The sequence below is a fragment of the Lycorma delicatula genome, chromosome 11 (assembly GCF_047948215.1).
Source record: "Lycorma delicatula isolate Av1 chromosome 11, ASM4794821v1, whole genome shotgun sequence".
NCBI classification, from domain to species: Eukaryota; Metazoa; Arthropoda; class Insecta; order Hemiptera; family Fulgoridae; genus Lycorma; species Lycorma delicatula.
The window spans coordinates 36717388-36733381 of NC_134465.1; the positions used below are offsets into that span (position 1 = coordinate 36717388).

At 29.8% G+C, this 15994-nt stretch overlaps 1 protein-coding gene across 4 annotated transcripts in view; it reads right to left on the bottom strand.

Annotated features, from left to right (window-relative positions):
* Positions 1-253: 253 nt before the first annotated feature.
* The window catches only part of LOC142332067 (uncharacterized), a 67844-nt gene continuing 52103 nt past the window's right edge, over positions 254-15994 (bottom strand). The window contains exons 3-5 of one of the 4 annotated variants that reach the window (XM_075378247.1): positions 11387-11527; positions 9629-9845; positions 254-1102 (exon numbers count right to left, since the gene is read on the bottom strand). In XM_075378247.1, the coding sequence (XP_075234362.1) occupies positions 9753-9845; positions 11387-11527 (234 nt within the window). In that variant the 3' untranslated portion in view covers positions 254-1102; positions 9629-9752. Of the gene's footprint in view, positions 1103-8005; positions 9846-11386; positions 11528-15994 lie in introns of those variants that run through there. The other 3 variants (XM_075378249.1, XM_075378248.1, XM_075378246.1) reach the window with 3 other exon arrangements.

A 15994-nucleotide genomic window follows, 5' to 3' on the forward strand; every position in this document is an offset into this window, starting at 1 on the left:
TTGAGAGCTGAGAAGACAAAAGTAGAATGTGACAGCGCAATTGACAACCTTACCAAAAGAGAACTTCCAGCAGTGGAAGAAGTGGGTTAAGTAAAGACAACAAGTAAGTTATTTATTTCTTGGCCTACAGCTGTTTTTTGAACAGAATTTATATGTATTAACTGGGAGTAGGAATAAAATAAATAAATAACTCTTAGAAACAAAATGAATTACTTGCACGTAAATAAAACACTAATTTCATACATAAATTTATTTAAAATAAAAAAAATATAAACTAACTTTAGACTGTACATCATACCTTAATCTTGGATGAGTTATACGAATAAAAATCGTATGACTACAATTATACAGAATTTTTTTATTTTTTATGAAAATCAATGTTTTAAAAATCTATCTTTTCTATTAAAAGACTTATAACAAAAATCACACATAAATTTTTTCTGACCGGTGTGAACAGGAAGATGTCCTTTCAATTGATAATTCTCATTAAAAGACATTTGACAAAAATTACATGAGAATTTTTTATCACCAGTATGAATAGAAAGGTGTCTCTTCAAAGTATCGCAGCGATTAAAAGATTTCAGGCAAATATTACACAAGAACTTTTTCTCTCTATTATGAATTATAAGGTGTTTCTTCAAATTACAATGATTATTAAAAGATTTGTCACAAGTGTTACATTTAAATCTTTTTTCTCCGATATGAATAGAAAAATGTCTGTTTAAATCACCTCCCCGATAAAATGACTTTTGACATAATGTGCAATGGTAACTTTTTTTCCGATATGAATGTTATTGTGATGCATCAGATTATATTTTGACTTGAATGTTTTTTCACAATGATTACATGTATATCTCTTAGCGTCATTAATATTTTGTTTATTATACTCCACTAATCTATCATTTATATCATGTTCAAATACTGATGTTTTATCATTATTAAATCCATCACTACTGGTACTGTCGATTTCATTGAATATTTTATGTAGGCGACTACATATAAGGCTATCTTTACACTTGTTGAGTGCTATATATTTTGCATTCTGAATATTATCCTCAACATTTTCTAAAATTGAATCATCAACTGTCTCATCAGCAAGATCCTAAAATAAAAAATGTATATTATATTCATGCAAAATAAAAAAACAAAACATTACATAACATTTACAACAAGAAGAATTTCAATCTGCTGTAAATACCAAATAGAAACGAAAACAAATCTTTTGTTGAAGAATCCTGTTAAAAAAGGGGATAATTGATATTAAATATCTTGATTGCCATGAGATCTGGTATGGAGTCTCACCCATGTTTAATCAATTTATCTATTTATTTTATTATGTACTTAAAAATACAATAATATCAATATACATTCCTTTAAATTGTTAACTATATAGTCTAACCTTTGGAAATAATTAGTTATTTATAACTGTTTTAGTTAATAATAGTCAATTTCGTTAATAATAATCAAACCCGCCCGTTTGGTCTAGTATCTTCCCAAATCAGCTGATTTGGAAGTCGAGAGTTCCAGCGTTCAAGTCTTAGTAAAGTCAATTATTTTTACACGGATTTGAATACTAGATCGTGGATACTGGTGTTCTTTGATGGTTGGGTTTCAGTTAACCAATCACACATCTCAGGAATGGTCAAACTGAGACTGTATTAGACTACACTTCATTTTCACTCATACATATCATCCTCATTCATCCTGTGAAGTATTATCTAAATGGTAGTTACCAGAGGCTAAAACAAGAAAAAGAAAGGAAAGGAGTTAATTATAGATTAAGATTTTAATTAAAGCTGTATTACAGACTCTCTGAAAATATAACCACAAAACTATTAAATACTAGAAAAAAGGCACTGCAAAAATATTACATGGTTTCTGTTTCTTGGGTTGTGATTTTTTTTAACATAGTTCTAACCCCAGTATTTTCCTTTTTTATTCCCAAAATACAATTATAATTTTATATAAATTGTTCGAATGAATGAATCGTTCGAAAAGTATAAATCATTCAAACAAATTAAGCATTTGTGCACTGTGCATGCTGCCCGGTGCACCACATGGTCTACTCTGCGCCAATAGCAGCTAAAACAAGAATTTGAGCACACAACAAACAAACCCATGCACCATCATTTTTTGTGGAGAATGAAATTCTTAATTACAGGAACTTATAAACTATTAAAAAATTATCTATCGTTTTTAAATTTCAAGGTGTTAATTTGTAAAATTTAAAAAATAATAATTTAACCTTAAAAATTAGTGTATAAATAATTTTCAGTTTATTACATATCTTTCATAGAATTATTGCTGTTTAAAAAAAACTCCATCATCATTGTTTGTTCAGAAAAATTTAATTCAAAAATTTGTTTTTCAGCGAGCATTTACTTACTGTATTTATGCCATAAATATAATTAATTCCAAAATGCCTGCCTATAATTCTAATTAAAAAATGAGTAGTTTTAGCATATTCTATTTTTGGTTCCTTTCTCTTCCTGTTTATAATCACTGTCAACAAATGAGTCCGTTACAAAAGTTAAAAATTTACGCATAAAGAAAGAAAAACAAGTCCTGTAATTTACTGTATAATTACAATAAACAAAATAAGTACAGACATTTACAGTACTGAATTTTAAAATATGAAGTGTCCCACAAAGAAATGGAGAAAAGTTCAGGACATGTTCTACTGGTGAAAATAATGAAAAAAGTTTATATATACATAGGTCTGAAACGCTTTGTTTTTGAGTTACGACTAGCGAAAGAATTCGTCTGGATTTCAGCTCTTCTAATAAAAAGAAGCGCTAGTATAATTTTTCGGATCCAAATTAAGGGGTAAAATTGGTGGTTTCTTAGGTAAATTGGGCTGGGAAATAGGATAAAACAGGTTCCAGAACTGTAACTCCAGTAGTTTATAAGATATTCAATGTAAAACTCCAAATTCTATTTCAAAACAAGTTTTTTTTTTTAGGTTTGTAATACAGTAGCTTAGTGAAATGACTAATAAATGTGGAAGATTTACTAACAAAACTTGTAGGGAATTTAATTCTGAGAAAATTAATGTAAATTCAACCAAAAAAAGCAAGTAAAAACTTTTAAAAATCTGTTTTTTATTGAAGTAAAACAAACAAAAAATTGTATTATTCTTTCTGCACCTAATAAGCATTATTCTTAATATAGCAAAACAAAAAACTAAAATACATGAATTATAAATGATAACAGAATAACAAACCTCAGTTACAGTAATTATTTGAAATTCCCTCCATCAGAATGTGCACAGCACACAATTAATATTTCTGGCGGCTTTCCATATTAGCTAAGGATCATTTGGTATAAATTCAATAGCGTTTCATATTTTAATAAGTAACTTCTTTAGAATTAACTTTTTGTTGGTATACTATCGTTTTTATATAGCCCCAAATGAAGTGCTCTAGTAGCATTAAGTCAGGTGATCATGATGGCCAATTGATTACTCCAGCATGTCCAATCCAGTTTAAGATATTAGCATTAAAGTGATTTCTAGCTATTAAAGAAAAATGTGGTGTTGCACCATCATACTGAAAATCATTTGCAATCGAGTTTGTAAAGGTACATCTGCTAAAAGAGCCAGCAAATAATTTTTCAAGAAATGAACGTATGCATCTTCCGTAAGGTTTTCATTGAAAACAAATGGTCCCAGAATTTTGTCATAAATAATGCCACACCAAACATTAATATGAAATCTACTATATTGGAAGCTAGTTTCCACAGTACCATGTGGATTGTCTTCACTCCATAAATGACTATTTTTAGAATTGAAGACTGCATCTCATAAAAGTGGCTTCATCGTAAATAAAACTTAATTTACCTTATCAGTGTTGTTGTCTAGAAGCCAACAACAGAAGTTTAATTGCTGAGGGTAACCTGTTGGCCGCAAATTTTAAACTTTCTGGAGGCAGACAGGATAAAAATTTTATTTTTATAGGATGCACCACACTTTGTTTTTTGGCCAACCAGTACAACATGAAATTCACCTTGTACTAGCGCCTGGGCTGCACTTAATCACACTATATTCATCAATAATATGATGTGATTTACTTTGCATTCAACAGAAAATGAACATATTAGAAACCATTTTGTTCACAAATGCTTATATACTGAAGAAACGGTTTTCATATTTGGAATTTCCCTTTCAGGAAATCTCTCCTAATATTCATGTTGAGCAGCTTCTAATTTCCATTAGAAAATCCATAAACAAAACTTACATTGGCATATTCCTTGTTAGAAAATTGAAATGGCCATCGTAGTGGTTTTACACTATGATAGGATAAAACTACACTTCCTTAATCTGTATGATAATTTATGACAACAGATTCAAACAAAGTACACAATTTTCATTGTTGACCAGCTTTCCCATGCATTCCAGTACACATTCCCGTACATTCCAACTTAGTTTTTATGTATTTATTTCATTTTACCTCTGTAAATTATTGATTATACATAGATAAACTATTGTTTTATAAAGTTTGAGTTTCTTTTAAAATTATTTTCAGTAATTAACTTTTTTTGTTTTTAAAATAAATGGTTTTTAGGTACAGAAAGAATAATACGATGTTCTGTCTATTTTACATCAATAAAAAATAAATTTTTAAAAGTTTTTATTGGGTGTATTTATATTAATTTTCTCAGAATTAAATTTTCTGGTTTGTTACTAAATATTCCGCATTTATTAGTCATTTAACAAAGCTATTGTACTACAAACCTAAAAAAACCTTGTTTTTTGACACCGAATTTTGAGTTTTACATTGAATATCTTAAAAACTATTGTGTGAATTAAAATAACTTTCAAATTCTTAAGTCATCATGTAGCTGATTTTGATTCAGGTAGCTCTGTCTCCTTACAGACTTCTGTTTTTCTGAAGCAATTACCAACAATACTTTTTGTGATGACCTACATGCTTTGTCAATCCATTCTCTTTTCTGAAGAACATTTTTTTTCAAAAAATCTTATGCTGCAAGATGTTTTTGTATTTTTTGAAAAATATTTTTGTTAAAACCTTTTATGACAATAAAACTTATTTTCTATACTGCACTGTTTTGCTTAATATAAGTTAAACTTTTTGAATGCAATAATGCTTTTTTCCAATAAAAGCATTTGTTTTGTCTGCATTAAAAACATTTCCAGATAAGTATTCTGACAATTTTGGTGTGTAATTAACCCATTAATTTACATTTTTACTGCAGTTGCTTCTCTTTGACATTGTTTTAAAAGAAATAAAATGCCTATTTCAGTATTTTTCTTTGAAGTCACTTTTCCTTAAAAACATCAAGGGCCCTTTTTTTAAGAAATGGCTTAGAAAAGGAATTTTCTGTCTTACATATTACACCTACAATTTATATCATGAATATTTAAAAAAAATTTCTTTTGTAATAATTCAGCCATGTTTTACCAGTCATAAAATATTCTGCTACTTTCCAAACACTACTTTTTTTTTCAATTACTAATTTTTCATTGCAATTTAAAAATGTTCACTTACTTTTTTCAGAGCAAAAAGTATTTCTACTCCAACGAAACTGAAATTCTTCTCAGATGCCACTTTGAGTCAGAAAAAGAATTCAACTGTTACAGATTTTTTACTTGATTATATCAACAAAGTGTAGCTTTTAATTAAATTTAATAAATTTTCCCTTTATGTGGATAAAGTTTTATACTACCTATGTATTTGGCAGAATAGAAAGATTTTACGTCACATAAGAGAATATTCTAACACCAAATTATGACAACATTCTTAAAGAACATGGAACATTTAAATTATTAGGAAAATACTGGAGGAGTTTTAAGTTAAAAAAAAAAGAATGTAGTCTATGCTGACGATGAAGCTCCCAAATTTTTAATGTGGAAGCAGCAAGTTTCATTAATAAAAAAAGGAATAAAAATTTTTTTGACATGAATTCTTACCAGCTGACTTAAATAAGTAAGAAATAAAAAAAGACTTGTGTGAAATTGAAAGAACTGCTACAGACTGGTGAACTACATATAATAATATCAGTACAAAGAGTAAAAAGGATGACGAAGAATTTCTAAATTTTGTATCAAGTTGAAAGGCACAATTTTTCTACACAAAGCCTTTTAGTAACATCATAGTAATGACAAGGAGTTACTCCTTGTCATATGATGACTCACCATCCAGCAAGACTACGAAGATAATTTTTTTTTACGTAAAAAGACAAACTTAGGACCACACAAGTATCACTTATATACATTTCTCAATTTTTTGGCTTGGATTTGTTTTTGCTCATCTGTCCATTTTCTTCCTGTTTTTCTTTCTTCTGCCACAAGAACTTTTATACTGTAAATTATTCTTCAGATATTATCTCAATCACAACAGTCCTCTTCTTTCAAGCCTATCCTTTGAAAGTCACCTTCAATCTGTTTCAGGTAATTTGATTTGTAATTTACGTTCCATAGCTCATTACTTATTTAATCTATTTGGATTGATCCCAATTGTATGCTCCAAGAAATTTAACCTTCTTTTCTTCATCCCTGTTTCTTGATATCAGTAATATTCTTGTTAGATTTCAGTCTGTATCTTTTTTCAGTTCTTATGGACCATCGATTTTCCTCAGTAATCCTCTTTTGATCTTGAACAATTATTCAAGGTCAGTTAGGTGCAATGTTTCAGTGCCATACACGATTACTGGTATTAGTACAGTTGCATACATCTTAATTTTGTGATCTTAGAGAGATTTTTCTTATTTTAGATTTTTTTTGGTGATAAATCTAGACTTCTTCAGTTTTAATATTCTATTTTCAATTGATGATTTATCTATTCTGCTTATAATCTCTCCTGGTTACTAAAATTAGTTTGTGACATTTATCATTCTGTATTTAATCTCTATTGTCGTTATTGTTAATGAGTTGATGTTCAACTTGATTTTCAACTTGGAAAAGTATACCTGTAGGCCTGTTTTTTTGGGTTATCTTTGTTAACTGTATGTTTCTTTGTTTCAAGTAAAACAGCCGGGTTATCAAAAGGACTAGGCATCTTATTTTGACATTTCAGTTTTTGGATTCGATTCCTGCACCCATATCATTCATCTACCAAAACCAAATTAAAGAGGATCAATGACAGTGCATCATCTTGTTTCAACTTTGTTGTGGCTAGAAAAGATTTGCTTATTTTTTCCATAAATTTAAATTTAGACTATGATTGTGAGTTTAATGTGATTTAAAGTTTTCCAGTCAACCCTGTATTCTCTCAAAAGTTTGAAAAGGAGTCGTCACTCTGTTTTCTGAAACTTGATAAAAGATAGGTTTGTTCCTGGATATATAGTATTTTAGATCAGCATTCAAGTCCTAGTAAAGTCAGTTATTTTTATATGGATTTGAATACTAGATTGTGGATATAGGTGTTCTTTGAAGGTTGGGTTTCAATTAACCACACATCTCAGGAATGGTCGAACTGAGACAGTAAAAGACTACACTCATATATATTATCCTGATTCATCTTCTGAAGTTATACTTGAACAGTAATTCCCGGAGGCTAAACAGGAAAAAAAGAAGTATTTTACATCAACTAGAAACTTTGTATCTGTTCCAGAAATGATTGTCCCTTTCAAAAACGTCCTTGATACTTCCTATTTTGTGATCTATTTGGGGTTCAACCTATTCAATAGCATTTTGAAACTGCAAAATAGAGTAATTCATATTTATGTGTTTGTCATTAATTTTCATTTAGAACATGTTTTTTTCTTTTTAAGAAGAAGACAAGTTATTATTAAATGGCTTTTATTTGTTACCAACTGTCAGAGTTGTTCTAGAAGATTTTCAAGTACATTAATATATAATTTATATAGACTGTAGAAGTGCGAATATATATATACACAAACACACACAGAAAAACACCGATTACCTGGGTTGACTTTTTGCAAGAGTAAATTCGGAAAATCAGAAATAAAGATAATTATAAAATTAAAAAAGGTTTATCATAGAAATTAATTAAAAGGTCATATCATTCTAGTGTTAAATGAGTATTTAATAAAAAAATAAATATTTTCATAAAATCAAAAACATTCTCAGAACATTACATACAATGTAATATGATGTACAAACAAAAATTTATGTTCCCATGACTTTATGAACACACATCACATTATGTATTAACAACAATGGCTACTTCATAATCTAATGCAGAATTCTTTTTGGGGGGGGGGGCGAAAAACGCTATTCCGTTATCATCACCTGAGTCAAAATAATAACACGAGACTCCTTCTTGGACATTAAAATATTAGTAAAATAGCATTAAAACTAAGATTTATTTGTAAAACTAAGATACAATTCATTGTAAGAAATTGGACTTCAGGTTGTCACATCATGACAATGCTTCTCTCCATTACTAGTGTCCAATTCATGATTTCTTTGCCAAGCAAAAATTTCTTTCGGTTTTGTGGGCTCCTTACTTTTCAAATATGATTTCTAATTCTTCCCCAAGGTAAAGAACCCTATGAAAGTGTTCCAATTTGAGGGCTGAGGGACAAAAGTAAACGTGACACCACAATTAACAACATTACCAAAGGAGAACTTACAGCAATGGAAGACTGGGTTAAGGAAATTATTTTTTCCTTGGCCTACAGCTAGTTTTTGAACAGAATTTGTATGTATTAGAGTAGAAATAAATTTAATAAATAACTCGTAGAAACAAGATGAATGACTTATATATAAATAAAACACTAATTTCATACGAAAATTTATTTAAAATAAAAAAATATAACTAATTTTAAATCATGCATCATATCTTAATCTTGGGTGAATTATATGTATACAATCTTATGAAAACAATTTTACACAATTCGTTTCTTCATTATGAAAATCAATATGTTTTAAAAATCTATCTTTTCTATTAAAAGACTTATCACAAAAATCACATGTAAATCTTTTCTGACCAGTATGAACAGAAAGATGTATTTTTAATCGATAATTTTCAAAAAATGACATTTGACAAAAATTACATGAGAATTTTTTCTCACCAGTGTGAATAGAGAGGTGTCTTTTCAAAGTATCACAGCGACTAAAAGGTTTCAGGCAAATAGTACATGAAAATTTTTTCTCATTGTCATGAGTAGATAAATGTGTATTTAATGTACACCTCTGACCAAAAGATTTCAGGCAAATATTACACGAGTACTTTTTCTCACGAGTAAGAGTGGAAAGATGTATCTTTAATAATCCATTATGATTAAAAGATTTAAAGCAAATATTACATGAATGTTTTTTATCACTATTATGAATTGCAAGGTGTTTCTTTAAAGTACTACTCCTATTAAAAGACTGTAAACAAATATTACATGTAACTTTTTTCTTCCCTGTATGAATTAGAAGGTGTCTCTGCAAATTACGATTATTATTAAAAGATTTTCCACAAGTGTTACATTTAAATCTTTTTTCACCGATATGAGAAGAAAAATGTATGTTAAAATCACCTCTCCGATAAAATGATTTTTGACATATTGTACAATGGTAACTTTTTTTTTCGATATGAATGTTATTGTGATACTTAAGATTATATTTTGACTTGAATGTTTTTTCACAATGATTACAAGTATATTTCTTAGCGTCATTAATATTTTGTTTATTACACTCCACTAATCTATCACTTACATCATTATTATTAATTTTTATATCATGTTCAAATACTAATGATTTGTCATTACTGAATCCATCACTACTAGCACTGTCAATTTCATTGAATATTTTATGTAGACGATTATCTAAAACGTTATCTTTACACTTGTCGAGTATCCATATATTTTGCATTCTGAATATTATCCTCAATATTTTCTAAAACTGAATCGTCAATAGTCTCATCAGCAAGATCCTAAAATAAAAAAAATATATATTATATTCACACCAAATAAAAAAAAAACATAGTATAAAATTTATAAAAAGATGAACTTTATTCTGCAGTAAACAACAAAAAGGAAATATGACAAATCTTCTGTTGAAGAATTGTCTTAGAAAAACAGGATAATTGAAATATTTAAATAGCTTGTAGCCAAGAAACCCCATAAGAAGTCTTACCAATATTAGTAACAGACCACATAAGAAGATATAATGTTACCAGTTGGACACTGTTCATTTTTAGAAAATACTACCTCAATATTTTATGTAGTTGTTTTGACTGTCTTAAGAAAATAATATAATTGATTTTTATAACTTAGGATAAGAAAAAATTAAAAAAAACATTTAAAAAAAATTAGGATTCAAGTATAGAGATAGAAAAACGACTGCTAAGATTTACAGGAACCAAACTACAACAGTAATAATAAAAAGAGCATAAGAAAGAAGCAGTAATAAAAACGGGAGTCAGACAAGGATTTTTCCTATCCCCGTTACTTTGTAATTTTTACGCAGAACTTTACAGTTAATGATGTTAAAGATCAGTTTAGATCTGAAGTAACTGTGCAAGGTGAAAAGACAAAGATGCTAAGATTTTCTGATGATATAATAATTCTAGTCAAGAGTAAAAAAGATTTAGAAAAAACAGTAAATGGCATGGATCAAGTCCTACACAAGAACTACCGCATGAAAATAAACAAGAACAAAACAAAAGTAATGAAATGTAGCAGAAATAAAGTAGAAGGACCACTGAATATAAAAATAGGATGTGAAAAGACTACAGAGGTAGAAGAATTTTGATATTTGGGAAGTAGAATTACTAGAGATACTGGATGAAGCAGGAGGGATATAAAATGCCGACTAGTACAGGTGAAATGAGCTTTCAGTCAGAAATATAATTTGCTTAAATCAAAAATTAATTTAAACATCAGGAAAGCATTTTTGAAAGTATACGTTTGGAGCATAGCTTTATATGGAAGTGAGACTTGGACGATCGGAGTATCTGAAAAGAAAAGATTAGAAGCTTCTGAAGTGTGGGGCTATAAGAGAATATTAAAAATCAGGTAGGTGGATAAAGTGTCAAATGAAGAGGTGTTACAGGAAATTGATGAAGAAAGAAGCATTTGGAAAAATATAGCTAATTGGAAAAAAGAAAAGATAAAGAAGAGACAGACATGTGTAGGCCACATCTTAAGGCATCCTGGAGTAGTCACTTTGATATTGGAAGGACAGGTAGATGGGAGAAATTGTGAGGGCAGACAACGTTTGGAATAGATAAAATAAATTGTTAGGTATGTAGGATGTAGGAAGTATACCAAAATGAAACAACTGGCACTTGATAGGAAATCTTGGAGAGTTGCATCAAACCAGTCAAATGAAAATGTTTAGATAAAAACAGGTATAATCAGAATACAAATTAAGCAAACAATTCAAATTATAAGTTAAACTTATTTTAATAAGTTAAACTAAAAATAAATGAACATGTTATTTATTTTTAAATGTAACAAACAATAACTTTACCGACTCTTCCTGTTTAATTTGGCCTTCTTCTTCCTTGCTTATAAGGATCAAATCTTCACATTTATCATTTATATCTAAACTTAAAGGATCATTTTCTTCTTTTACAGGTAACACTGTTTGTAATTTATTACAATCTAATCCCTGCAACAGAAAAGTTTCACGCTGCTGTAATAGTAAAATAGATATGTTCTCATTTTTAACCTCTGAGCAGATGTGTTGTATGATAATATAATACCTTATTACATAATCTTTTAAAAATATTTGTGAATGTTGGCACATAACCACATCCGCCAATCTTAAACCATTTCAGCAAATCTTGTCATGTTTATTAGTAATGTCAAACAACTTGTAAGTTTTGTTTTGTTTTGTCGGCAATGAAAATAATCTCCAAATAAAGCTTGGAATATTTTTTTCTCTGGCGTCAGATCATTAAAGTATTTATAAGCAAATTTTATTGTTTTTCTTTATTTGTCTGGTGTTTATTTTTAATAAAGTTATTTTATATATATAGTCTAATTTTTCATTATCATTTATTTATACTGCATATGTTTTTATAATTGTATGAATATTAACAAAAGATACAATCTGATAAAAAAATATGCTTGTTTTAAGTGACGATGAATTCACAGAACATTTACATCATAACAAAGCAAAATTATTGATCCAAATTTACTGAAAAATGATTAAAAAAAATTAAAATAAAAATTCCAAGGATCAAAATTAACTGCCAAAGATGTAATTAACAATATTTCTGCATTAAATCAAAATCTTATTACTGAAGTAAATTACTCATTACACTACATCTTAAGAAGATATATCACATTAATGCAATGCTGCTTAAAGAATTATTAAGTTTTTATTTTGATTTAAGAAATGGATGAAAATTTAAAAGTGTGATAAACTTACAGTAAATTCAAAATAATCTGAACACAGGGAATTTTTGTTTATTTCTATGTTGTGGCTACATTGCTGTTTGGTTACACCACACTGATTCTTCAAGTTGTCTGTGTAACATGAGATTTTTTGTTCTTCAGTTGTTTAGCAATTTTCATTTTGTAAATAGTGTTTTATGAAAGTTAATATTATTTTTTATTATAAAATCATAGTTTTGAATTTTTTATTCTGTATGTCTTGAATATATAATAATGACATAATTGCAACTAAAGTATTAAAAAATTATTTCTCTTTCTAAGCATGCCAGTATAACACGAAAAACAGCTTCTGAGTATGGTGTTGGACTAGAGAAAGTGAATTCTATTTTAAAACAATTTAAAGAAATTGGTTCCTTTTCATCTCAAAGGAAAACTACTCCATCACAGGATTAGTGAGAAAAGTAAACTTCATCCAAAATTATCTGTTGTGAACTTAAGACTTTAAAGCCAGTGAAGCAGATTTACATGTGACAATTGTTGGATGCTGACTTCTTGCAGCTGAAAGGGAAAGCTCATTGGCCATATAAACACAGCTTTTAACACCAACAACATCCAGTAAAAAAGGCTCTTGTGGGCCATAGCACATGCTGACTGGATCAAAGGAGACTAAAAAAAAATGTTACGTTTTTCGAGTCACATTTTTATGTTCAGGGGTGAAGGGTTCCATATGTTAGAAAAGCATCAGATGAAAATAGATCTAGCTCATGCCCAACAATCAGATAAAAATATTTTTAGGGATTGTTTCATTTTGAGGGCCTTGGCTGATTACTTCTAGAAGATGGCATTATGAAAATTTTGGACATATTAAGATTCTGAAGGAAAGGGTACAACTTCAAAACAAATTCCCACAAGGTAACAAAGTATTCCAACAAGATTTGGCGCCATGTCAACTGCTAAAAAATGGAAAAATTTTTCATTCTTCCCATAGCCAGGCAACTCCCCACACTAAAACCCAATTGAACATTTTTGGGCAGTAGTCAAAAAATGGATTTTACCACAAAAACTGACCTCATTAAAGCAAAAATATCAATATGGTTTCATGAAGAACAAATCAGAAAAATGTGTAGTATCCTAGGTTAATCAATGCCAAATCATGTACATGAAGTGATTAAGAAAAAAAGAAGACTTATTTATTATTATTATTAATTTTTATGACCCCATAGGATCACTTTAGTCTGTTATCCAAGTTGTTGTCCATTATGCGATGGGACTATTTGGACCTTGCAGTCCTCTCAGTATTTTTTCATATGTTTTGATCTTTGTGCCCGTTCTACTGTTGAAAATGTTCACATTCTGAGTTTTTCTCTTGTGAGTGTGAAGCAAGTATTTTTGTTCTTGATGAATTTTATCTTATCTGTAGTGTCTTCTGGTGTAAGGTCGATTTCCTTCAGATCCTCGCTTATTTCTCCATCTGCATTCTGTTTTTCGAGTTGAGATTGTACTGAACTACCTGTTTTATGAGTCTTGAACACTGCAGCCTCATGATAAGTCAAAAGAATCCTAGTCTCCTCTTACGTATGGTATTTATGATGGGTTCTAACTCTTTGTACACGACTTTGTTAGGCACAATCCATCACTGCCCATCTTTCTGGTACTTGTTATTAATGCAGGTTCTTCCAATTTTCCGAAGTCTGTCTTTGATTGCTAATTCAGTTGGAAGTGTTTCTGCTGCATAAAAGGCTTCTGGCTTTATAACTGTGTTGGAGTGTTATATTTTTGTATTTATTGATAGTCATTTTTTATTGTAAGTGTATCAGGTTAATTTTTGAGCTTCAGCTAATTTGTTTATTCTTATTTAGATTGAGGTTTTTTTGTTAAGGTTGTTTGTTATTATTTCTCTTATTTAAATTGGGTTACTATTTACATTTTATTACTGTTTATGTTTATTTCTTTTAATCATGTTGGTATCTGGGGCATAATTTCTGTCTTTTCAAATGACAGTTTGAGGACAATTTTATTTACAATGTTTTTAAGTTCTAATATCTCTGATTTAGCTTTGATGATTTCGTTCGCTATCAGTACCAAGTCATCAGCGAAACCAAGGCAATTTGTTTTGATTTTTTGGCTTATTTTTACTTTTGGGGACTTTTTTGAGGCATTTTCTTATTACCATTTCTAGAGCACAGATGAATAATACCAATGAGAGCCCATCGCCTTGGTACAGTCCTCCGGTTTTGATCTCAAATTGTTACTAGAGCTTGCCTCTGAATTTTACCTTAGAGTTTGCAAGGATCAATTTTATCATGTTTATTATAATTTGGTATGTAATCTGAGGTATCTTAGAATTTTTAGTAGGGATTCGCTGTATATGTAGTCATAAGCTTTCTTGAAATCTACTAATGTTATCACCATGTTTCTGTTTCTTTCCCTGTTGCAATTCATTATTAGCTTGAGACTCATGATCTGGTCTGGACAGCTCCTCCAAGGTCTGAAACCTCCCTGGTATCCTCCTAGTTCTTTCTTGAGTTGTGAACTAATCCTGTTGAGGATGATTTTTGAAAGAATTTTGTATGTTGTGTCTACTAGAGAGATTCCATTGTAATTGTTAGGGTCTATTTTGTCGCCTTTTTTGTGCAGTGGATGGATGAGGGCTGTCGTCCAGTGTTCTTCTTTGATCCACATGTTGACAAGCTGTTGATGAAGGGCAATTTTTGCTGATCTCCTGCATGTTTCTAGATCTCTAAAAAAGTCTGATCTTCTCCTGCTGCTTTGTAATTCTTCATTTCACCCAGTGCTTGGTAGACTTCTTTTATTGTGGGAGGGTTGATGTTTTCTGGTGGTGTTGGTGTTGAAGTTTAGAAGTTCTGTTGGTAATTCACAAATTAGGAGTTTGTTAAAATATTTAGCTAGCATTTCCATGTTATCTTTATTGTTATGGGCCAGTTAAACATTTTCATAATTTATTAAGAAAGGAAGTTCGTATTTTTGGGGCTGATTTTTGAAGATTTTGTACTAATCTCGAGTGTGTTTTATTGAATTTTTCTTCTATTGACTTCAGTTTGTCTTTATGGTGTTGCCTTTTTATTCTCCTTAGGGTTCAAGTGAAGTGAAGTTTCTTTTCTTTGTTTTACTATATTTTGGAAGGATGTTTCTGATTTTTGGGATTGGTGAAATAGCCACGCTTGATGTATTTTCTCCACTGTTTTGTCAGATTCGCTGTTCCATTACTGATGTTTTTACGGGATTTTATTGGGGCTAATTCTACAGTTTGTTTAAGGTTATTGACTAGATCTTTGAATTTATCGGCGATTGTTATTTTATCGCCTGCTTTTTGGTTATTTTCACTCTTGACTAGTTGGATAGGATCCATTTTACTATTAGTTTTAGGGACTTGTTTTGTCACTTTCTTTGGGGAGTAAATTTAATTTTAATTTTGACTACATAGTGTAGTCACTATACTTCTTGTATACTTTTCACTATACTCTTGTATACTGAGCCTGTGTATACTTCTTGGAGGACTTTTGCGGTGCAGATTTCCTTGTGGTGGTGTCTTTCCATCAACACATGGTCTAGTTGCCATTCTCCTTTAGTATAGTCGGGGCGTTTCCAGGTTTTGAATTTTTTAGGTTTCCTCTTGAAATATGTAGATTTTGAGATTAGGTAGTGGTTTCTGTATAGGACAAGTCTCTGTTCATTTTTGTTTGTTTTCTTTTCAGTGGGCTATTTTCCGATGATG